The sequence below is a fragment of the Pseudorca crassidens genome, chromosome 8 (genome assembly GCF_039906515.1).
Source record: "Pseudorca crassidens isolate mPseCra1 chromosome 8, mPseCra1.hap1, whole genome shotgun sequence".
NCBI lineage: Eukaryota > Metazoa > Chordata > Mammalia > Artiodactyla > Delphinidae > Pseudorca > Pseudorca crassidens.
This window is the reverse complement of record NC_090303.1, coordinates 29,407,270-29,433,908: the sequence shown is the minus strand read 5'-3', so window position 1 is coordinate 29,433,908 and position 26,639 is coordinate 29,407,270. Positions and strand designations below refer to the sequence as shown.

The window sequence follows — 26,639 nt, the reverse complement described above, 5'->3', positions numbered from 1 at the left end:
GACAAAAGGTGTGATCCTGGATTGGATCCTAAACCAGTAAAAAGACATTAGTAGATCAATTGGCAAAATTTAAATAAGGTCTATAAATCAGTTGACAGTATTATATCACATTTAATTTTCTGGGATGGTCATTTAAATCCACTTTTTCAGATACAGCTGGTAAGGATGGGATTAAACACAGCCCAGAAACTGATATTAAATTTACACAATGTTATATGTCAATTATATCTCAATAAAAAAGAAAAAGAAAAAAGAAACTGATACTGGTAGCTAGGGAACTAGATAAGGATGGCAAGGAGGGTGGAAGGGAAAATTGGATAGCCAAATATTCAGCACACGACTTTAACAGAACAATCATCCAAAAAAAAAAAAAAAAAGCAAAATATATTTACATCAGAAAGACAAGAAAGATGTTTAGAAGTAACAGGCTACCTGATATAAAAGTTGAAATTTCTGGTGCCTTATCAGTCTCACTTCATAAGACAGCAGCCCAATCCGTTCTTCACACAGCCATATGTCTCATGCCCTGGCAATTGCAAGTTAGTTTTAAAATACAAATGTGTTAGTCTAGGACCTACTCTCTTATATGTATTAAGAGAATGTAGGTAAAAGGGATGAATTCACCTTTACCCATGAGCTTGTTAACAAGGTCCACACTATGCTTCCATATTGCATATCTGGTATAACTAATAGTGTTTCTGAAAGAAAGTGTTATAGAGTCATACTCGAAAATATGATATCTTCATATGAAGGTATATATAAAGTTTAAAACCTGTGTTAATTATAAAACAATACTCTATCATTCTATAATAATGCTATTTGGTCTATATATTATATTTATTTTTAGTTTGATTAGTGTCTGATCCACATGAATTGAAATATGCATTTTGAAGACAGTAAAGCTTATGTTATACAAACATTAAATGCTTATGCAAATATGTATTTGAATAATAATTGAATATGGAAGGCTTTTTTTTTTTTTTTTTTTTTTTGCGGTACGCGGGCCTCTTACTGTTGTGGCTTCTCCCCTTGCGGAGCACAGGCTCAGTGGGCATGGCTCATGGGCCTAGCCGCTCAGCGGCATGTGGGATCTTCTCGGACCGGGGCACGAACCCATGTCCCCTGCATCAGCAGGCGGACTCTCCACCACTGTGCCACCAGGGAAGCCCTGGAAGGAATTTTTTAATATATGCTTTTAATATTCCATCTCAGGGCTAGTAGATATATGCACAATAGCTCTTTGAATATGTGGGAGAGACAACCTCAAATCTGGTATGCTGTAAATACAGCAATTTTGTAAGCTGTTGTAAATAATACTTGGCATGTTTGCAGATCTGAAATGGTTTAAATGTAATTGATTTTTTAACTTACCAAAACCTAATTCAGTATTAACATAAGATCTAATTTTGTTCTGCTTTCAGTCAGGAGATATTGCTTTCCTATTTTCTGGGTTATTATAGTCAATAAACTAAAAATTATTTTTGAGCTCCTGCTATATATCAATGTTTTGCTGTGTTATGATAATCATAGGATGTTAATAATGAAGTTAGATCAACCACACTTTGTAAGCTGTTATGAATTTCAAAATATACTTTATAATAAAATAACAATTTTAAGGTTAGTAAAAAAATGTAAAAAATTGATCTTGGATAAAATATAACTTTTTAAACATGACTATTTTTTCATGCAAGAAAATTCTTTTAATTAACTATTTAATACTTTACATATGTCAAAGGATGTCAGCAACTTATAAAATATAAAGTACGTAAACTTCTTAAGTAGCATCATAACTAGAAAGGGTAACTTGTTTAAAGAAAGTGAAACGTAAAGAACACTGATAAGAGTTTGTGAAAGATCTTTTCACGCATTTTAAAAATAAAGGTGGGGGTAGGAAGGGAAAACAGTACACTGAATTAAATAGGATAGATGGATAGGATAGATGCAAAAAAATTGAAATGTGTATGTAATGTATTACGATCCAATATAAAGGATATATTGAATTGTAGCGTATGTCATTACTATATTTTGAGTACACCATTGAGTATAGTATATCCTTCAATTCTACATAGCCCGCAAGGTTATTTAAAATTCCCTGTTTTCCCCTTTGAAGCTAGTATCCTTTCTGGAAAAGACACCAAAAGAAGCCTGATCCTTTTAATCTTTTAAAACAAGTGAAAATATTAAAGCCAAGCATTATACGTATTCACCAGTGTGTATTCTATTTTGAATCTGTTTCTTATATGCAGTTATTATTTGATTGGATATTTACTTATTTTCTCTTTCTTAAAGAACTACATCATTTAATTTATTTTTTCATTGAAGTATAGTTGATTTACAATGTTGTGTTAATTACTGCTGTACAGCAAAGTGATTCAGTTATACATATATGTACATTTTAAAAAATATTCTTTTCCATTATGATTTATCATAGGATATTGAATATAATTCTCTGTGCTATACAGTAGGACACTGTTGTTTATCCATTCTATATATAATAGCTTACATCTGCTGACCCCAACCTCCCACTCCATCCCTCCCAAATCCCCTCCCCCTTGGCAACCACCAGTCTATTCTCTATGTCTGTGATTCTGTTTCTGTTTCATAGATAGATTCATTGGTGTCATATTTTAGATTCCACATGTAAATGATATAATATGGTATTTATCTTTCTATTTGTGACTTACTTCACTTAGTATGATAATCTCTAGTTGCATCCATGTTGCTGCAAATGGCATTATTTCATTCTTTGTTTATGGCTGAGTAGTATTCCATGGTATATATATACCACATATTCTTTATCCGTTCATCTGTTGATGGACATTTAGGTTGTTTCCATGTCTTGGCTATTGTGAATAGTGCTGCTATGAACATAGGGGCACATGTATCTTTTTGAATTACAGTTCTGTCCAGTTATATGCCCAGGAATGAGATTGTTGGATCATATGGTAATTCTATTTTTAGTTCTGTGAGGAACCTCCATACTGTTTTCCATAGTAGCTGTACCAACTTACATTCCCACCAACAGTGTAAGAGGGTTCCCTTTTCTTCACAGCCTCTCCAGCATTTATTATTTGTAGACGTTTTAATGATGGCCATTCTGACTGGTGTGAGGTGATACCTCATTGTGGTTTAGTACATCATTTAATTTGAATGAGTAGCACTGGAAGCACTCCAGATACAATTGTATCTTATCCTTCATGACAAAATTCAGACCATCACTGATTGTCCCCGCTTAAGCCATAGAAATGGAGTTTGTTTATTTACTTGCATGGTCATTTGTTTGTTTTGGTGGTAACCTGTGATTATTTTCTTCATTTATCTTCATACTTTTGGAAATCATATAATAGTTCCCTGAGAACTCTTTATTTTACAGCCCTTATAAACTCTAGGCATATGTTCAGGTCATTATTAAATGTCTTTAAAACCATAATTTGCTTTTGTACTTAAAAAGAATCTTAATAGAAAATTAAATCAAATGTAGTAATTTAAAAATGGCTGATACACATTGATCACTTACTATGTATTGGGCATGGTGTAGTGCTTTACATCATGGTATATAATCCTTACAACAAATGAGTTAAATACTGGTATAATCTACTATTTCAGTTGCGATAAGTGAGACACAGTGAAGTTAAGTAACTTTCCCATCAATAAACAGGAGGCCAGCGGCAGACCTGGGCTTTGTGCCTGCGTGCTCAAGCACCATGCCACTCTACTTCTGACATGTCCTGGAGGAGTTATGGAAGGTATAACTGGGCATGTTTAGAAGTATAGGCAGAAGAAATTGAACAATGCAATCATATAAGTGTACAAAAATGAAAATTATAATATTAGTTTATGTATAATAGTTACAACTTTATTTTCAAATTATTTTTAGTGTTTTAATAGCAGAACTAAACCAAATGTAAGAGTATTGACTGGGTCATAGTCTTGAGAACTTTTGAATTTCTGGTAATAGCTGGTAGATCATCTGTGACAAAATTCAGAGTTCTATTACAGATAACTGTCTTCAGAGACCCAGCCCTTTTCTGGGCTAGCAGCCCCTACAAAGAGCACATGCAAACTTATGTTGTAATATTTGCCTAAGAAAGACACAATAGCCATCAGTTGTTGAATTCGATTTGCTAAAGATAAATTTTAAAATATTAATGACTTTCACATTTAATTACATTAAAATTATTTTATTTATTTATCTATTTACTTACCTATTTAATTTATTTATAGCAGAGTAGGGTCGATTATCATGAAATTCAAATCTGATGTGAAGACTGAGTTTCTAAATTCTGCATATGACACTTAGGTCCCTTCACATGCTGCCTATTTTTATTCCCAGATAGTTTTATGTTTATGAAGTGAATTATTTAAACTCTTCTTGCTATGCATGTGGAATCCTTACATTGCTAGAAACGTTTATTTCCCTTAGGCATTTCATTAAATAGTGAAGAAAGAAATAAATTGTGTTCATGTGTTTAGCACATCCTTTTGCTTTTTAAAAAAGTCATTTAACTTATCATAAGTGTTTTGGTCTCAGAAGTACCTGCATTCCTGGAGAATTTATGGGAATATGAGGTTCAGGGTCACATTTTTTCTGCTCTGTGCTGTTTTTCAGATTAAGAAGTTTGCTTTTAGATACTGGAGTTGCTGGCAATTCGATTGGATTTCTTGGTCTGTTTATTTAAAAGTGTTAGGAGTTTTAAAGAGAATCCTTATAATTGTTCTATATCACATGCCTTAAAAACGTAATTTAATTAGTTCATTATTATTTACTAGTTTCCAATAGTTACAACCTTTAGATCCTAAATTAAATATAGTGTGAACCCATGTTATAATTTAGTTTTGCTATAGGAACTTACTTTACTATTTCCTATACATAAGTAGTTTTATACAATAGGTTGATATCATTTTTACAGCTTGGCAGCTAATAACCTCTGTATATTGTTTTTGAGGATATGATGAATCTCTTGTCTCACAGTCCTGTAAAGTATCCACTAAGCAATAAAAAAAAACCTTTGTTTCCTTCTTGTAGCGTAACTAATCTTTTCAATAAATATTTTTAATTGGAAAATATAACATACATGTGAAAATTGTAAAAAACAGCACCACCACACAGGTCAGGAAATAAAAAGAAATTCTTAGCTTTACATGTTTGTCTGTCATTCCTATGCTGGTGCTGTGCTCTTCTCTTTGTGTGTCTTTGCACTGCTCCATCCTTGTAAGTGCTGCTGAAGTAAAAGCACCATGAGAATATTTTTAAGTGTAATAAGATACCTATGTTGCTTTGAAAGACAAGCTACATGAGGTGCCCAATTATTTTTGCTGATACAGAGACCATGGGGGACAATAAATTAATTTGTATATAGAAAATTTGTGTATTCGATCATTGAAGAGTCAATTTTTTAAAAGATGTAAATCTATTTATTGCCCACATAGCAGAAATAGTAGATCAGTATTGTAAAGTCTGGGAAAATTTTTATTGGGCATATAACTCAATGTCTAAATTAATAGCTAAATGTGTGCTTTAGGAAAGAAAGTTAAAGCTTTTGGATATTTACCAGAACATGATTCTGTTTTGATGCTAATGATATTCCTAAAAGATAAAAGGAATAAAATAGAGAAACTTCTCAATAACAGACACATGGTTAACTCTTTTTATTTCAAGAAAATATGATTGTTCTGCTTTCTTAATTACAGTAATTCCTACTCTGCTTTATTCAATATTTCATTTACTTAAAAATCTCTTTTTAAACTGCCGAGGGCACGTATCAGAATATTTGAGGTGTAGGATGTTAAGTTTTAAAAAACAATCAGTTTAAATAATATACATTTATATTTTGAATACAAAAGGCAGACATTAAAATTTGACAAGATATCCTATAATTCTCAAAATGTATGTCAGAATTCCAAAGCGTGAGGGATAAGATTATCTTGGTCATGAAAAGATGCGTGGATCAAAATGCTCTCTAAAAAATGAGAATTTGGAAAGAAAAATCTTAAACCTTTGAATTGTGGATTATTCAAATTTAAAGAGAAACAAACTATGATTATGCTGTTGTTGCTTTCTCTGACCCAACAAATTGATAACCATTAGTGATCTGCTTTGAGTAGCCAATTAATATGAGATATAGGCAAAAGAAGATGGCTAGCAAAGTCATTTATAGTCATGTCTTACTAATTTTTTCTAACTGTGTTAATTATTTGAGCAGTTTGGGCGTCAGAGGCACTTGATTTCTTTAGGACTTCTTTACAATGTAAGCATGGTTTTGCTGTTACTGTCATGTTCAGGAAAAAAATGTAACCCACGATATTAAATCTAACATGTTACACATGTATGTTCTGAAATCTCATTATTCTATTATTTTTTATTGAGCTGGATTCATTAGAGGTAAGATCGTGGAGAATTTGATCTGGCTCTAAGTACAAGGCTATAAGTCTTCCAAACTCAAGTAACATGTAACACTGGTGCTTTGGTGAGCAGGGATTTATACAACAATATACTTTCAGTGTATTTTAGAAATACAAACATTGTGTTTAAACCACTGCAAAATAAAAATGGAATTACTGTAATTTATTCTTACTGACATAGAGTTTAGCATGTAAGTCTCTTTTTTCATGATCTCTGAAAAATCAGATGGTCTGACAGACTCCTGTGGAATATATCAATTGATGAAGAATTTGTGACATCTGAAGGCAATGAAGTCTATTAATGGACAGTTAAAATTCGTCAACCAAAAGTTCCTACCCTATAAATTCCATCCATTGGTAATAATACTGTACACTTGAGCAGTGATTGCATACTGTCGATGGTACTAAAGTAGTAGAATATCATGTATATTAGAAAACACAGAAAGAGAAATTGGAAACGGATGACATAAAATAAATGTAAATGACAATTTTAGCGTTCCAAGCACCCTTCCAGTGAGCCTTCATTCATCTCACTTGCATTCTGCTTTGATGTCACTGCACTTGATCAATGGAATGTAAGATATCTCTCTGCAAACATAAAGTTTCTCCTTGTTTGCCTATGTTGTCTCTTTGTTGTTCAAGTTTATTCTATAATTTCTGTTTGGTTCTTTGTCACTATGTTCCATTTCCCTGCCAGGAAGTAATGTTACTAAATTGATCAGTCTATGTACTCTATAGGAAAACCATCTGATCAAACAATAACTCAAAAATATGAGTTACAGTTAGGCTAAAGTGAGTTTATACTGGTAGTACCTTTAATTTGGGGATGGTCATAGCTCTTTGTGTCTCATGAGTAAGATAAAAAATTCTCAAGTGACCTCATGTGCACCACCACAAAGGTATGAAGGACAAGTAACTCTTTATAAATTAAGAAATCAAGGATTCTTTTTCTCCCTTCTCCAACCTACGCACACACACACAAGCACACAGATACCTGAGAAATGATCCTATGTCTAAGTTCAAGGTTTTCAGGTGTGAAGACTTATCATGTATTTTCTTTTCCTATGCATATGGTCTATTTTTTCACTATAATTATACGTTCTTGCAACAAATAGATATAAATAAGAGAAATCAATGAAGTTCACATGTAAAATTTTCTATTCCTTGCTCCTCAAATAATATTTTTGACGATTTACCATCTATCTAATAAGTTCTGGACTCTTTGTATTCCTTTGGGAAATGGCACAAGGCCTTCTTGAGTGTGAGATTATGCATTTGGAGCTCTGATTTAGTGGAACAGTGTGTAAAAATCTCTCATAATCACAACACTCCCCATTGGCTCCACATCTGAAGATCCCCAAGGGTGCTGTTTGTCCCAGTGAACATGTGGAACAGATTATGTGCAGTTAATTGGCTCCAGGTCGAGCTTGTTACAGACAGTAGCATGCAGTATAACCTATGCAATTCACCAAATCCACCCACTTTAGGTTAAATCACACCTACTTCTCTCTGTAATTCCTCCCAGATGCGGGACACACACATGTGTAGGTACAAAAAACACACAGATACACACGCTGACATGCACTGGAAGATAGCAAAATATCAACAGATTATTGGAGACGTTGTTGGCAATACATTTAACCCATAAATTATCTCAATTTAAAGATTAACTATTGAATTCAAAGGATTGTTGGGAGGAAAAACAAAGAATTAGGAGAAAAATATATAAAGTTTAAAAAAAAGTTCCAGGAGTTTCAGAATTTTTGTTTTATTTTGTCCCTCACCCTCAACAAATGGTTCAGCACGTGTGGGCACTTATCGGAATGTCATACTAGCAAGGAAAGCAGTGCTTTGATTTTTAAGTTATTTAACAATATTAATGAGTTAGGTAACAAGGAACAGTGTGACTACTGTTCATTGGAAACCAAAACATCAATCTTCTTAACTTATAGTGTTGGACCACAGGGCATGTCTTAGCGATTAATGACCAGTTGGAGGAGTAGGTATCTCAATACATAGCTAAGGGCCATTAACCTCAACTGGTCATTAATTCACAGGAAATGTCCTGTACTGAGGTCATTATTGCTAATAAAATGAACACACGGAAAGTTTCCTCTCTTTCGCGTGTGTACATAAACATACATTCACATTACATGCATTGTTACATGTCATAAAAAAAGTAGTATTACATATGTCCAGAAGCTCAGAAAAACTAAACCTAATGAGAAATTTAATATACTTAATCTCTATATTCAACTAACCTTTCACTCTTTGTGGAGGGTATGGGCAGGTGGAAGGATACACGTTTGTGTGGCAAAGCTGTGGAGCTGCTGTGATCTTCTGCTAACATGTGGACACAGGGAAAAGTAAAAGAAACAGGCAAGTGGGATTAGAGAAGCACTGATGAATATGGATGAAACCAGCACATATGATCTAAGACCAAAGGCAGTGTGGGATAACAGCATCGTTTGAGTCCTAATATTGTATATTAGCTACCAGAACAGGCATGAGGCACATTTAAGCATTAGGCTGAATCCCTCTTTGGTTTCCTCTCTCTTTCACTCCACTGGATTATGCTACATTGTCTCACCCTTCGCAGGCCTATCATGCTTCCAGCTTTTCAGAAACCCTTAACTAGGTATCATTGTTACCTGGAAATGTCTCTTTTTGCTTTTTATTCTCCTTTCTCTGTCCTCTATGAAACTATCCTTGTCTTACTTAAACCTATATGATACTCCTTTGAGCTGCCTTCCATAGCATCTTATAAATATCTCGATTTTAGCAATTATTTCATGATACTTTATTTGTGTATAATCAACTGCTCCTTTCAAATAAGAATCTTATCTTTCTTCTCACTTTAATAAATCATTGGAGATGAGTTAATGGTGTTAATGACCATAAGTGTATGTGTATTATATATTCTTAAATGCATATTCTTATTTGCAAAAAAACAGTAAGTATTTAAGGAGAATCTGTAACTCAAAGAATGCATCTGTGTTTTACTTGTGTAAATGTAAAATTGAAAAGTTGCAAACATGCATTTCTTAAGACAGTGAGTAAATTAAAACTCACATAACTTAAAACTAATCCTGATAAATTTTTCTGTAGACCAGTTAAGTGACTCTGTTTTTTGCCAATAGCATATGCGTTTTCCTACTAGTTTTGAAATAATACAACTCTTTATTTTTTAAGAGTTTGTTTTAAATGTTATTTACAGAAGGGCTTTATTAGTGTTTTATTTTAAAATATATATTACTGAAATTTTTAAAACTAGAATTTTCATTAAGGACTGCTAATAGTGTAGATCTTTTTGGCCAGACAGACATTCCTGTTTTCCCTTAAATTATATCATTAGGTGAACTCATCAAGAAATGTCAAGTAAATGTGAATAAAATATGTTATATGTGGCAAATGTGAATAAAATATGTTATATGTGACACATTCACATATGTCAAGTAAATGTGAATAAAATATGTGTGACCTACGATATTCTTAAATGAGTATCTAAATGAACTTGATTCTTTTCACTTGTAGTAATCTTCTAAATCAAATAACTAAATATGCATGGATTACACACAAAGACAGAATAGTTTGCTACTTCCTACGGGTAATTAAAGTAACTGAGAAAATATACTTTATTAAGCCTTCATATTCAACGTTTCATGAAGAAACAACATACAATTTGTAGTCTATTCTTAGAATGTTTGTCTTGTATAAAAAATTAATACATCCCTATATTTTATTTTATTTCACATTCCCAGATTGATCTTAACTTCTGAGATTTAAGGTAAGTTTAAGGAACCTTGATTCAAAGTCATTGAGGCATTTTAGTAAAGACTTGATCTACCATAAGAAAAATACTCTTATTTAGACATTCTCTTAAAACTAAGCCATATAGACATATTTATTTTGATATTAAATAATTACAAAAATACTAAAGTATAATACTTTTTTATTATGGCTAAAGCTGTTACCAAGAAATTATTGGCACTTGAAGCAGGTACCACATCTGGAATCCTCCCAGGAAGTACGCATAGCAAGATCCTTTCTGTGGGCTATTTATTAGAAGATGTCAAGGAGAAAGAAGAGAAGTTGAAGACTGCATCAAGAGTTGAAGGTCACTTGATTCTGCCATAATGAAAAGCACCTAAAGACTTAGGGGCTAAGGAGGCTGATTCTAGCTGAAGTCCAGAACAAATGTTTTAATCCATCTCTTATTTGCAGCATGACCTTGAGAGAATTATCAAACCCTGTACCTCAGTTTCCTCATCTGTAAAACGAGGAAAATAATTACCTATCTTTCTTGACCGTCATTAGCATTGATTAAAAAATAAACGGAGGCATATTAAAATTTTTAAGAGTTTATTTGAACAAAAATCAGTTTGAATTGCGCGGCACCAAACTGGAAGTGGTTAGGAGCACCCCACCGATAGGATATTAGGGCGAAGACTTAGGAAACAAAGAAAGGAAATTATTTTATTGGCTATAGCTTAAAGCCTAGTTAACTGGTTGTTCTTAGAGTTCTGAGTTCGTAGCTTTGAGGCATTTACAGGCTTAGATTTTGTTTGATTAGGTGGGCTACCATGGCATTAGAGCCACCTCAGTCTAATGACCTACTTCTTTAATGAATTTAACAGCATTAAGTGATCTATGTAACACACTTCTTAAAAAGTATCTGGTTCATGTAAATACTCAACGAATATTATTTGTAATTATTATTACCAGACTTAGTTTGAAATATGTGTGTTTTGATTTATTCCGTGTCTTAACAAAGACAACCAAGGCAGCTTGTTTATGGCAACCTAGTTAAAAACCGCCTCCTCTTATAAACCCTTTTATTTTACAGTTTGTTTTTATATTCAGTGCTGCCCTCTGTGGAGTAGTATAGGGTGCAGGTAAGATTGCCTTGTCCCAGGCCTAAAATCTATACTGGTGGCCCTGACCTGTCCAGTTGTCCCAATTTTAGGTGAACTGTTAAAATATGTTTTGTGAGAAACGAACTCTCTGAAAATGACAGCTTTTATTAAATTTTGCTTGAGAATCTTTTCCTTTGAGAATGGTATGGGGAAAGTGTAGGCTTCTACCAGTATTCTTATCTGATCAAGAATTCATCAAGTTACAGAAAGAATTGGTCACTCCTACATTTGCATGAAACAAAACAAAACAAAAACTTTAGTAGAAGAATAGTCGCTAATTAACATAAGTAGTTGACTTTTTAGGTCTGTACTCACGTCCTGAGTAAAGCCAGACCTGAATTTTATTACTCAGTTCTGATTCGTTTCCCTTGCAACAATTTCTAGGAGCTGAACAAGAGACAAGGAGCAAGTATTTTTTTAAATCTACATACATTCATAAAATTATAATTTAGTAAGTGTAGGAAAATCTGCAAACTGCTATATTAATAGTTCTTTTCTTCTTTTTAGATTAAATTAACGCTGTTTGAAACAGAACATTGTTTTCATCATGATTGTTACTAAAGATGAGAGACCAAAGTCCAGAAACCATGATTTTTACCTTTTTCATGCCCTGATGATGCTAAGCATGACCATGCTGTTTCTTCCAGTCACTGGAACGTCTAAGCAAAATATTCCACGACTCAAGCTAACCTACAAAGGTAAATGTGTCAGTGTTTTTCAGGTTGCCTTCTTTTATTTAGAAATGCATACTGACTTCAGTGAAATGTTTGTAGTATTGGCATCAGTTAATAATCAGATTATTATAGGGGCTTCCCTGGTGGCGCAGGTGCTAAAAACAAAAACCAGGTGCTAGGATTTGAGAATTACGTGCTAAGAATGGTTAAAACAAAACAAAACAAAACAAAACATGGGGCTCCCGGGATTCCCTGGTGGTGCAGTGGTTGAGAGTTCGCCTGCCGATGCAGGGGACACGGGTTCGTGCCCCGGTCTGGAAAGATCCCACTATGCCGCGGAGCGGCTGCGCCCGTGAGCCATGGCCGGTGAGCCTGCGCGTCCGGAGCCTGTGCTCCGCAACGGGAGAGGCCACAACAGTGAGAGGCCCACGTACCAAAAAAAAAATAATAATAAGAGGAAGATTATTACAGAATGCAAAGCCCACTGATTCATTATTCTTGGTGAAGAAAATAGACACCAAAACTGTTAATGTATGCTTTTCAGTTCATTATTTACAATTTTAAACTACTGATTAGCATAATTAGGAAATTTTGGTCAGCAAGTTGTAGTCAGTTTTTTGTTTTTGTTTTTTGGTTTTTTTTGGCTATGCTGTTTGGCATGTGGGATCTTAGCTCCTCTACCGCAGATGGAACCCGCGCCCCCTGCATTGGAAGCATGGAGTCTTAACCACTGGACCGCCAGGGAAGTCCCTGTAGTCAGTTTTATATTAAAATAAATCAATACCTATGTATGGTCAGGCCACTCAAGATAGCTGTTCTCTTGCTCTCTGTAAGTCCCCTGTTCAACCAGTGCCTGCTTCACCTATACCCTACTCACCTGACAGACCTTCCTACATGCTTGCCCCATGCCGAAGCTAATGATTGTTCTAATTTTAGCCACCATGATAGCCTATCAAAGGGGCAGTTAGGGGCGGGCCCCTCTGCTGGTTTCCCTGGTAACTGATGAGCCAAACTGCCGTCAATTTCCCTTATAAGTGGTAACCTCCCCCTGCCCGTGGGAGTGAAGCCTGTCTGCTTTGTCCTGCTTCGGTGTGAGCCGCATACATGGTGGGGTGTTGCTCCAGAACCTTGCTTCAGACATGTAAGATCTCCCATCCATTAAACCTTTGATGGCTCTGTCGCTGCCTCTGGGCTCTTTGGTCTTGAAGCTGGGCAAGCACAAGCCTTGTAGGCCTGTGGGGTGCAGCTCAACAGCCTAAAAATAGAAAAAGCATTAATTCTATACAGCTGCTACTAATTCATTGATCCTTAGTATTTTTTAAAACAGTAAGATATCTTCAAAAATATTAACAAACTAAAATACCTTGAATATCTCAAGCATATACATATTTTATTGTTGAAAAAATAGTCTGTGTGAAAAGCTTAAAATACAGAGATGAGAAAACATTTAAGAAATGAAATCTACTAAGCTAATTGTTTTTAAATGTTTAAATTAGTATGAAAGCAAAGTTTATATACGAATATGTGTTTATATGTAAGTGTAATATATCAATATATATATCGAGAGAGAAAACGAGCCAAGTTTCATGCTCAAAGATTTCTTTTTTTTTTTTTTTTTCTGTAATATCCCCTTGGCTTCTTTAATACCTAAGTAATGAGAGGAATGTAGGGAACTCAAACTCCTCTATTCTGAACTTGGCGGGTAAAAATCATGCTGGCAGTTTTAATCTTTAAGACAACTTATTTTCAGCTCAAATTAAATATCAATAGTAAAAGCAAATTTGATGTCTAATGTAAGCTTAAGTGGAATTATCTTATTTGACTCATTACACATTTCATATGTTGGTATTTGTTTGGAATTTATACCTCATGAATTAAAGAGTTAAGGTAACATTACTTTTGAGTTTTTGTATTCTCGAATTTCTAGAGCAGAGACAACTAATCTATGGTTAAAAAAATTCAGGGCATTGCCTTTGTGCAGTTGAGGGAAGGATCGAATGGAAAGGGATATGAGAGGAAACTTTCTGGGCTTATGGAAATGTTCTCTATCCTGATAGAGATATGGATCACCGAAGTATATAATATGGACTTTTCACAACCCATCATATTACACAAGTCAGATTTGTTTGCCTGTTTTCAAAATTTATCTTAAGAACAGAACAGAAAACAAGTATGAAAAGCCAAACAATTAAAAAAAAAAAAGAGAAAGTTTGAAAATAGATTGAACGGAAAAAAAAGGAAACACTACCTGGTTTCTATGATATAGTGAATAACACAGGAGCATTGCATTGACGAGGGTGGACCATGCAAAATAAATTAGACTTGGAAAGAAACTTTAATAATAGTTAATAATTACTCACTGAGGAGTCATCATAAGCAAAGCATTGGTATAAGGAGTATGTGTGAATGATGTCATTTTATCCTCATCACCACCCTGTGAGGTGGGGATTATTATCATCTGCCTAGAAATGAAGTTACTGAGGTACTGAGGAATTAAGGTCTCAAATTAGTTGGTGGCTCAGCTCCTGAGTCAGCCCCGTGCTTTGGAGAGCCTGGGTGCCTAATCATATTTCTCACACCCTAGACAAGAGCAGCAGTTCTTGCCTGAGACACTTACCTACGGAAGTGAACTTTAAAGTTGACAGAAGCATCATGCTGATATTTGACTAACTGATTATATGATTTCAATTGTCAAAATTAAATGGAGTTGAAGACCACACCCTCTTGGTAGCCAAAAGAGATTTACAGACTTTGATAATCTTATGGGAAAAAGAGAGATGGTCATTGTGCTAATTTGTGTTCATAATCAAAATTTTATATGAGTGACTGTAAAATATTAACTCAAATGTGGTAACTTGATCATTAGAAAATAACAAATCAGTTCCTAAAAATAAAAAAAATTAAAAAACATTAATTTTATGTAGCTGCTGCTAATTAGTTTATCCCTAGTTAGAGGGTTTTTTTTTTGGTATGAATCTATGTTTTTGTATTAATACTTGGAATCAACCATATAAGAGTTCAAAATCCTGTTTTATTTATCTCTCTATAGATTTTCACTCTTTCTAGCACCTAGTACTTATATAAAAGGAGAACTGGTATAAATGTTGGATTAAATGCAATAAGAACTATTCTTTGGATGGTTCTTATATTTACTATACTTTCCAAATGTTATATTTTTTAGATATTTATCTACATGTCGATTGTCTGTTGATACATGTCAAAAGCAGTAGCAAAGACTGAATGCAGGGAAGGAATTTTAAAAATCTCTCAACTCACCCTCAATAGACACACACACACACACACACACACACACACAAACACACAAACACTCACTCCCGCCTCACCCCCTCTCCCCCTTGTCTCCCCTTTCTCCTCTCCCCCCTCCCCCTCCCTCTTTCCTATAGCGCCCTGTGGCTGCTGTTAGCCATTCATTGCCAGATTGTATGCTAATAATAGAGTAATGATCTTGGCTAGGAGAATTACTGACAATGCTTACAGAATATTCCTCTTTCCACCTATAAGAATTTGGGGACTTTTCTTTGGAAATCATCAGTTCAGCACTATGAAGTAAGTATGCATTAACCATACACTTGGGAGAATTTCAACAGTTTCCCTAGCCACCTCTTCTCTGCCATATCTGAGAGTGTAAAAGGAAAGTAGTTCAAATCCTGATGTAATAGTTTTAAAAAGTAGCCTATTCCTGAATAAACAAAGTTATAACGTAAACATCACTGCTAACCTGGGGTTATGACGAGGAAAGTTCCTACCTCTGAGATAATAATCAGAACTCTCCTTTGGCATTTTCTCTTTCTCTTATGACTGACTAATGAGTGAAGATCACCTAGTATCACCCATTGCTTAGTTTTGAGGGAGTCTAAAACTTCATGCTTGGCATTAAAATACTGCCAGCATGTGAGGTTAGAAAAATCAGTCAAAATGAAAAATTAACTGTATTTTCAAAAATAATTCATTTTTATGGGCACAAAATCAGCTTTGCTTTCCATAACTCAAGCTTCCTTAGGTGCAGACCAGAGACACAGCCAGTATCAGTAGAGTTAGCTACTTTAAACAGCTGCAAGATTATTTTGAGGGATTTCTTAAAGGCCAACAGAAATATAATAACCATTTTATCCAAAGAATGCTCTTTGATAAAGACTTAGCTTTGAACCTCTGAATCCACAGGAGCTTGTTTGGTTCTATTGTTGTGTAAAGAGATTTCCCCTCAGTTGCATATTTTGAATTCTTGCACATTTATGCATACTAAATCAGTTTCTTGAGTAACAAGTAAGGAAACTTAGAGGTCAGGATGTTCTGTATTTCTGGGTTTTGTTTTATAAGGGTAATATATATATATGGCCTTACAAGGTGAGCTTCTCACAGTGACTTGTATGCTTTATACTGCAGATGTAGTAAATATAACTTTTGAAAAATGACCAACTTCAGTCTTGCAATTACTGTAAGCATTTTTTGTATTATAAATCATCATGAAGGAACTCATGCCGGTTAAGGATATTTATACCGAGGAATCGTTTGTATCTGCAATGGTATTTGTTTGGACAACTCCTAAAGATGAGATAGGTAATATAGCTAAAGAGGGAATGGGCAAAAACTTTGAAAAAGGAAGACAAAAGTCACTGTCCCCCTGGAATTTCTTTACCAGATAGGGAGGCAAACGATAAACAGGTAAACAAACAGGTGAAGGTTATTTCAAATAGTGGGAAGTTCTATCAGGAACATCAAACAGGAGACTGCATCCAGGACCCTACTTAGACTTTAGGACACTATGAAGAACCATCACTTTTATACCCATTTTATAGATAAGAAACATGAGGTTAGAACCTGAAGGCCTTGCCCCAAAGCAAGAAGCTGTTAAGTGGCAGAACTGACTTGTGTGTTTTCACCTCTCTAGTTCCAGGCCCATGTTCTTGCCACCTTGTGCCCTTGAGGGAGGCATTGCATGTTCAGGAACACAAATATCAAGATATATAAAAAAAAATACAAGGTTTCATTATTACATCTTTGGCAGTATGCTTTTCTCAGTAACTACCAATAGTACTAATTATTTTTTGCTCCTCCAAAACTTACGTCTTTTCATAGAAAAGAAAACTGGAAATCATCTTTAAAATTTTTATCTGCTATTGTATAACTAAACATTAGTGCATTTGATAGAATAGTTCTTTATCTTGTTTGAGTCTTCTGAGGAATGAGTGGATAAGTCTATATATTTTTCATTATTTAAAAATGACTCTATTTAGCTGTGAAATGTGGCGTGCCTCAAGTAGAGATTCATGGCCATTTCACTCATCTAACTTGTTTGATTTGACTAGTTTTGTATAACTTCTGATATCTCGATTGAGTATAGCTGTGAAGAAGGCAGGTTCTGAAGCCAAACTGCTTATTAGGTCTTAACTGCTGTTACTAGTTGTGGGACATATGGATGTTTATTTTATGTACTGCAGTTTTCCAAGTGCGTTAATTTATTTAATTCTAATGAGGTAGTTGTGAAGGTGTCTTGATCCATGTAAAGCACGTAAAACAGTGTTTGGCATAGTAAACATTTAATAAATGCTGTCAATTATTAATTTTTGTGAAACACTATTATCTTGCTAGATATTAATGGTTGTTCCCAGACCAGAGTTTTCCCTATATAAACAAGTTTGAAAAATATTACATAGTTTCCTCCTGGGGATTTATAGCATATGTTAAAATTGCTTCTGTTTACTCTCAAACATTTTATACTAGGGTTAGTTTCCCTCAGTCCAGTACCACCCACAGATTGTGAATTTACTGAAGGTACTTTCCAGTATTTTTATCTTCATTGTCTTCTAGTAGTTAACAAGCCCTTAGGTGGTTATTGACTTTGGTAAGAGTAGTGTCTTTGAGTAGTTGGTAGCCTTCAGGGTGGGTTAAAAGGAATCATAAAATCATTCATTCAGGAGTTCCTTTCTAAAGTGGACATTTTTGTTGTCAAATCAATGAGAAAAGAAGATGACTTGCTCTGAATATCTCTCCTTAAGTATATAGTAAAGAAGTATTATCAATCTAATAGTAAGAATTCCCATATATTTTCTTCTATAGAGAAAGTCATTGATGGTTTAATTTTTAATGGACTCACTTGTTTTCCCAGATGTGTTTTCTCTAAACTGAGGCTGTGTGTGGGACTGGGCTTTCGTAGGTTTAAGAGCTCAAGGATAATATTATTGTGTATTTGATATTCAGCTCTCAGTGGTTAATAACAATAGTTTATGATGCCCACTGTTTCCAGCCCCATGCTGGCAACAAGGGGATATGTTAGCAAGTAGAAGAGGCAAAACTCCCTGGCATCATGTAGTTTATATTCTGATACAGAAAGGTAGACCATACATAAGTACATTACACAGCAAGATGGAAGATGATAAGTGCTATGGAGAAAAATGAATCGGGAAAGTTGATTGGTGGGGGTGTAGTAGTCAAATATGGCGCTCAAGAAAGAGCTCACCCAGAGAGTGATGTTTTCACAGATACTTCAAGAAATTATTGTTGCAAGTCATGCAGATACTCAGGAAAGGAACATTTTTGGCAAAAGGAACAGCAAGTGCAAAAGTCCTGAGGTGGAAAGGTGTCTGGCATGTTCAAGGATCTTAAAGTATGGCAAAAAAACCAGTGGAATGGGAGAAAGAAGAAAATTGATTAAATCAGAGAGTTAATAGGAGGGAAGAAGTATTAGATCCTTTCACTGTTGTCATTTGTTAAAACGTTGGTTTTTAGTCTGAGTGTTATGGGAATCCATTGGAGAATTTTGAGCACAGAGGTGACATGGTCTGACTTTCATTATTATAGGATCACTCTGGTTTCTGTACTGTGTGTGCACTGAAAGGGAGAGATCAGGGAAATAGGGAGCCAAGTCTGAGACGACTGTAATAATCCAGGTGAGAAATGATGGTCTATGAGCCAGACTGGTTGCAGTGGAGGTAGGAGAAGAAGATATGAAGGTAGAGCCAACAGGATTTGTTGATGGATTGGATATGAAGTAAGAGAGAAGTCAAATCTGACTCCATGGTTTTTTTGTTTGTTTGTTTTTGATCTAAGGATGGGGTTACTATTAATTGAGATGGCAGAGATTGTGAAAGAATGTCGTGTGGGAAGATCAAGTGGACATATTCGTTTGAGAAGGCTATTAGATATCTAAGTAAGATGCCTAGAAAGCACTTGAGTATATCATTTTTGGAGTTTATAGACGATGTCAATTGGAGATATGAATTTGGCAGTTAGCATAGAGAAAATTTTAAATCCATGAAATTCTGTGAGACGACTAAGGAATATAGAAAATTTAGAGGATTGAGTTCTGGGATACTCTTAAGTCAGGAAATTAGTGAAAGGAGGACTGAGCATCTCAGTGAACTAAAAGAAGTGCCCAGGTATGTAGGAGAAAAATCAGAAGTTGTGGTGTAGAGAAAGTTAAAGGAAGAAAGTAAGAAAAGGGACTACCAGCAGTGTCATATTCAGCTAATGTGTCACGAAAGATAAGTAAAAATTAACATTAAATTTAACAACAGGGGGCTTCCCTGGTGGCACAGTGGTTGAGAGTCTGCCTGCCGATGCAGGGGACGTGGGTTTGTGCCCCGGTCCCGGAAGATCCCACGTGCCGCGGAACGGCTGGGCCCGTGAGCCATGGCTGCAGAGCCTGCGCGTCCGGAGCCTGTGCTCCGCAACGGGAGAGGCCGCAATAGCGAGAGGCCCGCGTACCGCAAAAAATAAATAAATAAATAAAATAACAACAGAAGTCTATTGTTGACCTTGATAAGAGCAGTGTCTTTAAGTGTGGGAGCCAGAGCACAACTAAGATGGATTCTGAAGAGCATGGGCTCGGGGGAACTGGAGGCAAGTGTAGACAGTTCTTTCAAGGAGTTTTCCCATAATAGAGACGTGGGCAGTAGTAGCTGGAAGGACAATGAGATCAAGAGACTTGTTTTTTTTCATGAGCTAAACAACAGCATATTTATTTGTTAATTGAAATAATCTAGGAGAGGAATAATTAATGATTCAGGAGAAATGTGGGATAATTCATACACTATTGAAGAAAATAATGATTTTTTCCTTCTAAAATCAGGCTACTTTTAGAACATATGTTAATAAAACTTGCTTATTTTGCATAATAAACTATTGTTTGGTTCATTATCAGTGTCAACTGTTGTGTAGGTAGAAAGAGAGGTTAAACAGATATAAAAATATATTCAGTTTGATATATTGATATAGGTTTGTAAGTACTACATATGTTTAGAAATTTGTTATGTAAGGATTTAGAAATAAAACTTCAGAAAGATTAACTAATAACCTCAGAGTCACATTAGTAGATAATTAGAAAGCTGATCCAAGCCTTCTGCATTTCAGTACAATAGTGTTTGTACTACAACTTGCCTGTATCCAGCACTGTGATTTAGTGATAATTAAAATCTATTTAACACTATGTAGAGCATTCTTCTAAACATGATTGATCTGTAGAGGTTCACAGAGTGGTAGAAGTTACCTAATAATATATGGTAACATATGATGTAATATTGCCATACAAAAGTATCATATAAAAAGTGTTCCTGGAATTAGGAACATACATAAAAATCACTGAGGCCTATGTGGTCAGTAGTGTCCTCCTGGCAGGGCAAAGGAGAGCTACATCATGAGACACTTGAATTACATCCTTGTTATGCATAAATATGGAAGGAATTTATAAGGGCATAATTTAAGTAAAGGCAAATTTTTCTGGCATTAAACCCAGTCCACTATTTTTTGGTTAAAATAGGTTTCTTTGAATAGATCGTATACTGTATATAGTTGGTTTACTATTCTGTAAATTATTGAGGAGATAAAATTTTTTATCTACAATTTCTTGTTTTATGACTTCACTTACCTAAAATTTGGCTCTAATTTCTTGGGTCTTATTAAATAAATTTTAGCAGTGAGATTCTTTCAGTATAAATGTAAAACTATAAGTTTATAGATTTTTTTTAAATGAATGTCATTGGGTCATTTTAACAGAAAATTTGGCAAATGCCTCTCTCTTAAGAACTTGTAATATACATTTTGCATTTTTCTGAGTCCTTTCAACATGCTGTTTTAATCCTATTAATTCAAAAGAGGCATAAATTAAAGCTAAAGTGCTTTTTATTTAGGAAGAAAGATACTCATAAAGAGGTTTATTTCACTAAAGCCAAAGTGAGCCAGACACAGTCTAGAAAATAAGATAAATATTTCAGTAATCCCAATGGAATGGTAAAGTGGAGGAAGCAATAGAAGTGAACTTGTCTGTGGGTATGTTCCATAAAAACAGTAAGTAGAATTGTTTTGAAAAAGAACCTTGCTTTTCTAAGTAATGGTCAATCTTAAAATATAAAATATAGCTGTAATGGGTGATAGGGCTTAGAGTTAGAAGAGACCTTGATAGGTTTTAGCTTTCTCTGCCATGTACTGTTCTTGTACCATTAGAACAGTTGTTTGCTCTTTCTGAATCTAGGTTTTCTCATCTGGAAATTAGTGATAATCCTTTGGTTAAGGATCAAATGAAATAATAGAGGAAAAGCTCCTTGGAAGTTATAAAGCACAAATGGATATTATGATAGGCTTCAAAGAGAGACCAGACATAATATATTACTGAATTAATTGAAGTAGGATGTGAAGAAAATTCAAGGTCTTTAAAAATATATTTAGGCATCTTGGATACAATTTCTCCTGCCACACATAACAGGACATTTACTTGAAAGTCAATTAATAAATCATAACTTGGCATCTTTACATTTTCCTTCCAGGTTAATGCATATTAAATGAATGTACTTCTCTTCTTTGTATGAGAAAATGGAGGGGAAAGAGTTTTATATGTCTTTGGTTGAAACTAAGTAGGTTATTTATCACTTATAGCAATTAAGTTAGTTATAAGTTAATCACATTGGTCAGAGCTGTACATCCCTAACTTATTCTAACAATGTAGTGTTGTAGAGGAAAAATAATAATAATTTGGATATTTTGCATAAATTAACACATCATCATATAAGGGTTTGAGAGAAACTGTAGTGTGGAGAAGAAAGAAGAGTCCAGCACTTCAAGGCAATTGGGGCCACAGTGTTCTTTAGCTTTTCTACTCCAGCTGTGGTTCAAGGACCAGTAGCGCCAGCATAATTTGAGAGCTTCTTAGAAATGCAGAATCTCAGGCTCCCTCCTAGACTTCTCAGTGAGAGTCTATTTTTTAGCAAGAATCCCAGCTGATCTGAATGCATGTTAATCCTGAGAAGCACTGCTTTTAGAGTGTTTTATTTCCAACTCTCTCCTCTTCCCACCCTCCTCTCCTCCATCCTCCCACCCCCAATACACACAGGAACATTTGGATATCACAACAGGAATCTCTTATGATTGCAAAGCATTAGAGGCACAATTGGGTCTCCAAATGGCACATTAACCTCTCTGAATTATTAATAAGGCTGTAATAAATCCTGGTTTAGATGGAAGGTAGATAAACCAACATAAACAAGAATCACTAGAGTTTGAAAAATCATCAGTTAAATGTTTGTTAGACTTCTTATGTGAAAGAAGAGGTGATGAATTGCAGCAATGATTTAGACATTATTCTTGTCTGCAAGAGCTTCTAGTCTTTTTAAGGGACAAAATAACTGCAAAAAGATTGATGCCATAGGATTAGGGTAAATAAAACCAAACATTTCAAAGAATTTCGGAGGAGGTTGGGTGTGAAATTGAACTTTGAACATTGGAAGAAATTTAGAGTTTATTGAATAAAATATATGTTGGCACTGGAGGATTTTGATCATGAAATTCTAACTTAATTCTAATTTAAGGGAGAAAACCAGAATAGACAGCATAATGTGGGAGAGATTGGAGAGGGAGGGGGGCAGGGAACAAGGTTGTTTAGGAGCCTGTTATAGTAATTTTGAGAAGCAGTAATATGGCTCTTAGCCTGGCTGATGATAAAAATAAATGTTTGAGGAAAAGGAATAGATAATTTGCATGAGGAAATCTATAAGGCTTTAAATTTACCTGGAAGTTGATGTGAGGGAAATGCAATATACTTACAGGTAGCAGTTATTTAAATAGGGGAATAAAAGAGTAAGGGAATAAGGAAGAGGAACTAAAAACGATTCTGTTATCTTGAGCCTGGGAACTAGGTCATGTCATTAAAGTCATTATAGTCAGTAGGACCAGGTGGTTGGGGGAAAAATGACAGTACCAAGCAGGCTACTGGAAATTCTGAACTGTGACTTGGGAGAGGCAGTGGGGTTTTAGGTGTCTATTTTGAAGTCATCAGCAGAGAACTAACAATTTATGGGAAACTAAATGGAAAACATGATCTCCTTGTTTATGCCCTGTAATACTGACTGAAATTAAGGAAGACATTATTCTGTGACTGTATTTTGAATCTCCCTCTTGGAAGTCCATAAGCATATTCTGATGCAAATTCTGTGCACACGTGTACGGAATTATCTTCCTTGGGTAAGCTAGAGGACCCTTTCTGGAGAAAACCTAGAGAAAAGTTGCACAGATAACTGACATCTGTTTGTTCTGAATGAAAAGCCAAAAGGAAATTCTCTTGAATCAGTGGAAATTAACTTTCAGATCAGATGTCACACTGAATGCCCAGCATGATAAGTGAAAAACAAAACAAGACATATTCAGGCCAATTATTTTAAGTTTTATAATAGCAAGAGTGAGGAGGTGAAAGGAAAAACAGAAGACATTCAAAAGCTTGGGACACTGATGGCATGAGACTTCTAAACCATAACTTTGGAAGCCAGAGGATAGTATGTAAACGCCTCAGTTCTCTGAGGGTGAAAGCTGTTCAGCCCAGAATTCTATAGTTAGCCCAATTATCAACAAAGGTAAATTAAAGACATTTTCACACATGGAAAATTTCAAATATATAAGTCACAGTCACTCTTTTTTAGGAAACTTCCGGAGATGTGCTCACCAAAATAAGAAAATAAATCAAAGAGGAAAGACATGGGATCCAGGAAAAATGAGTTTCTTACTAGGAGAGTGGTAGAAGGAAGTTTGAAGAAACTATTCCTCAGGTCAGAGAATAGACAGTCCAGATTGGAGCAAGAGGAAGAAAGGGCCAAGAGGGGATGTTTCCTGAAGGAAAACAAAAAACAATCTGACAGAATTCCATTTGAAAATTTTATGGAGGCATTTTTCAGAAGGTGTGGAAAGTTTTGATCACGATCTTAAGGAAGTCTAAGCAAATGTCACAATTGGGGAATTATTAACAAAAACAACATTTTTTTTATTTTCAAGAAAGGAAGTATAATCAGAGAACACTGCTTTTTGTTTTTTAACATCTTTATTGGAGTATAATTGCTTTACCATGGTGTGTTAGTTTCAGCTTTATAGCAAAGTGAATCAGCTATTCATATATATATATATATATATATATATATATATATATATATATATATATCTCCCCATATCTCTTCCCTCTTGCGTCTCTCTCCCTCCCACCCTCCGTATCCCACCCCTCTAGGTGGTCACAAAGCACCAAGCTGATCTCCCTGTGCTATGTGGCTGCTTCCCACTAGCTATCAGTTTTACATTTGGTAGTGTATATACGTCCATGCCACTCTCTCACTTTGTCACAGCTTACCCTCCCCCCCCCCCAGTGTCCTCAAGTCCATTCTCTAGTAGGTCTGCGTCTTTATTCCCGTCTTGCCCCTAGGTTCTTCATGACCATTTTATTTTTTTAAATTTTATTTATTTACTTTTGCTGTGTTGGGTCTTCGTTTCTGTGCGAGGGCTTTCTCTAGTTGTGGCAAGCGGGGGCCACTCTTCATCGCAGTGCGCAGTCCTCTCACTATCGTGGCCTCTCTTGTTGCGGAGCACAGGCTCCAGACGCGCAGGATCAGTAGTTGTGGCTCACGGGTCTAGTTGCTCCGCGGCATGTGGGATCCTCCCAGACCAGGGCTTGAACCTGTGTCCCCTGCATTAGCAGGCAGATTCTCAACCACTGCGCCACCAGGGAAGCCCCATTTTTTTTTTTTGATTCCATATATATGTGTTAGCATATGGTATTTGTTTTTTGTTTTTTTTTTCATTCTGTATGACAGACTCTAGGTCCATCCACCTCACTAGAAATAACTCAATTTCGTTTCTATTTATGGCTGAGTAATATTCCATTGTATATATATGCCACATCTTCTTTATCCATTCATCTGTCGATGGACACTTAGGATGCTTCCATGCCCTGGCTATGGTAAATAGAGCTGCAATGAACATTGTGGTACATGTCTCTTTTTGACTTATGGTTTTCTCTGGGTATATGTCCAGTAGTGGGATTGCTGGGTCATATGGTAGTTCTATTTGTAGTTTTTTAAGGAACCTCCATACTGTTCTCCATAGTGGCTGTATCAATTTACATTCCCACCAGCAGTGCAAGAGGGTTCCCTTTTCTCCACACCCTCTCCAGCATTTACTGTATGTAGATTTTTTGATGATGGCTATTCTGACTGGTGTGAGATGATATCTCATTGTAGTTTTGATTTGCATTTCTCTAATGCTTAATGATGTTGAGCATCCTTTCATGTGTTTGTTGGCAATCTGTATGTCTTCTTTGGAGAAATGTCTGTTTAGGTCTTCTGCCCATTTTTGGATTGGGTTGTTTGTTTTTTTGATATTGAGCTGCATGAGCTGCTTGTAAATTTTGAAGACTAATCCTTTGTCAGTTGCTTCATTTGCAAATATTTTCTCCCATACTGAGGGTTGTCTTTTGGTCTTGTTTATGGTTTCCTTTGCTGTGTAAAAGCTTTTGAGTTTCATTAGGTCCCATTTGTTTATTTTTGGTTTTATTTCCATTTCTCTAGGAGGTGGGTCAAAAGGATCTTGCTGTGATTTGTGCCATAGAGTGTTCTGCCTATATTTTCCTCTAAGAGTTCGATAGTGTCTGGCCTTACATTTAGGTCTTTAATCCATTTTGAGTTTATTTTTGTGTATGGTGTTAGGGAGTGTTCTAATTTCATTCTTTTGCATGTAGCTGTCCAGTTTTCCCAGCACCACTTATTGAAGAGGCTGTCTTTTCTCCATTGTGTATTCCTGCCTCCTTTAGCAAAGATAAGGTGACCATATGTGCCTAGGTTTATCTCTGGGGTTTCTATCCTGTTCCATTGATCTATATTTCTGTTTTTGTGCCAGTACCATACTGTCTTGATTACTGTAGCTATGTAGTATAGTCTGAAGTCAGGGAGCCTGATTCCTCCAGCTCCGTTTTTCATTCTCAAGATTGCTTTGGCTATTTGGGGTCTTCTGTGTTTCCACACAAATTGTGAAATTTTTTGTTCTACTTCTGTGAAAAATGCCATTGGTAGTTTGATAGGGATTGCATTGAATCTGTAGATTGCTTTGGGTAGTAGTCATTTTCATAATGTTGATTCTTCCAATCCAAGAACACGGTATATCTCTCCATCTATTTGTATCATCTTTAATTTCTTTCATCAGTGTCTTATAGTTTTCTGCATACAGGTCTTTGGTCTTCTTAGGTAGGTTTATTCCTAGGTATATTGTTCTTTGTGTTGCAATTGTAAATGAGAGTGTTTCCTTAATTTCTTTTTCAGATTTTTCATCATTAATGTATAGGAATGCCAGAGATTTCTGTGCATTAATTTTGTATCCTGCTATTTACCAA

General features: G+C 35.3%; 1 protein-coding gene across 4 annotated transcripts in view; it reads left to right on the top strand.

The window, feature by feature from the left end:
- The window catches only part of SEMA3D (semaphorin 3D), a 209,187-nt gene that overhangs the window by 59,593 nt on the left and 122,955 nt on the right, over nucleotides 1-26,639 (top strand). For 2 of the 4 annotated variants that reach the window (XM_067746095.1, XM_067746093.1), the window contains one exon: nucleotides 11,826-12,016. In XM_067746095.1, the coding sequence (XP_067602196.1) occupies nucleotides 11,866-12,016 (151 nt within the window). In that variant the 5' untranslated portion in view covers nucleotides 11,826-11,865. Of the gene's footprint in view, nucleotides 1-10,163; nucleotides 10,190-10,369; nucleotides 10,520-11,825; nucleotides 12,017-26,639 lie in introns of all 4 variants that reach the window. The other 2 variants (XM_067746094.1, XM_067746092.1) reach the window with 2 other exon arrangements.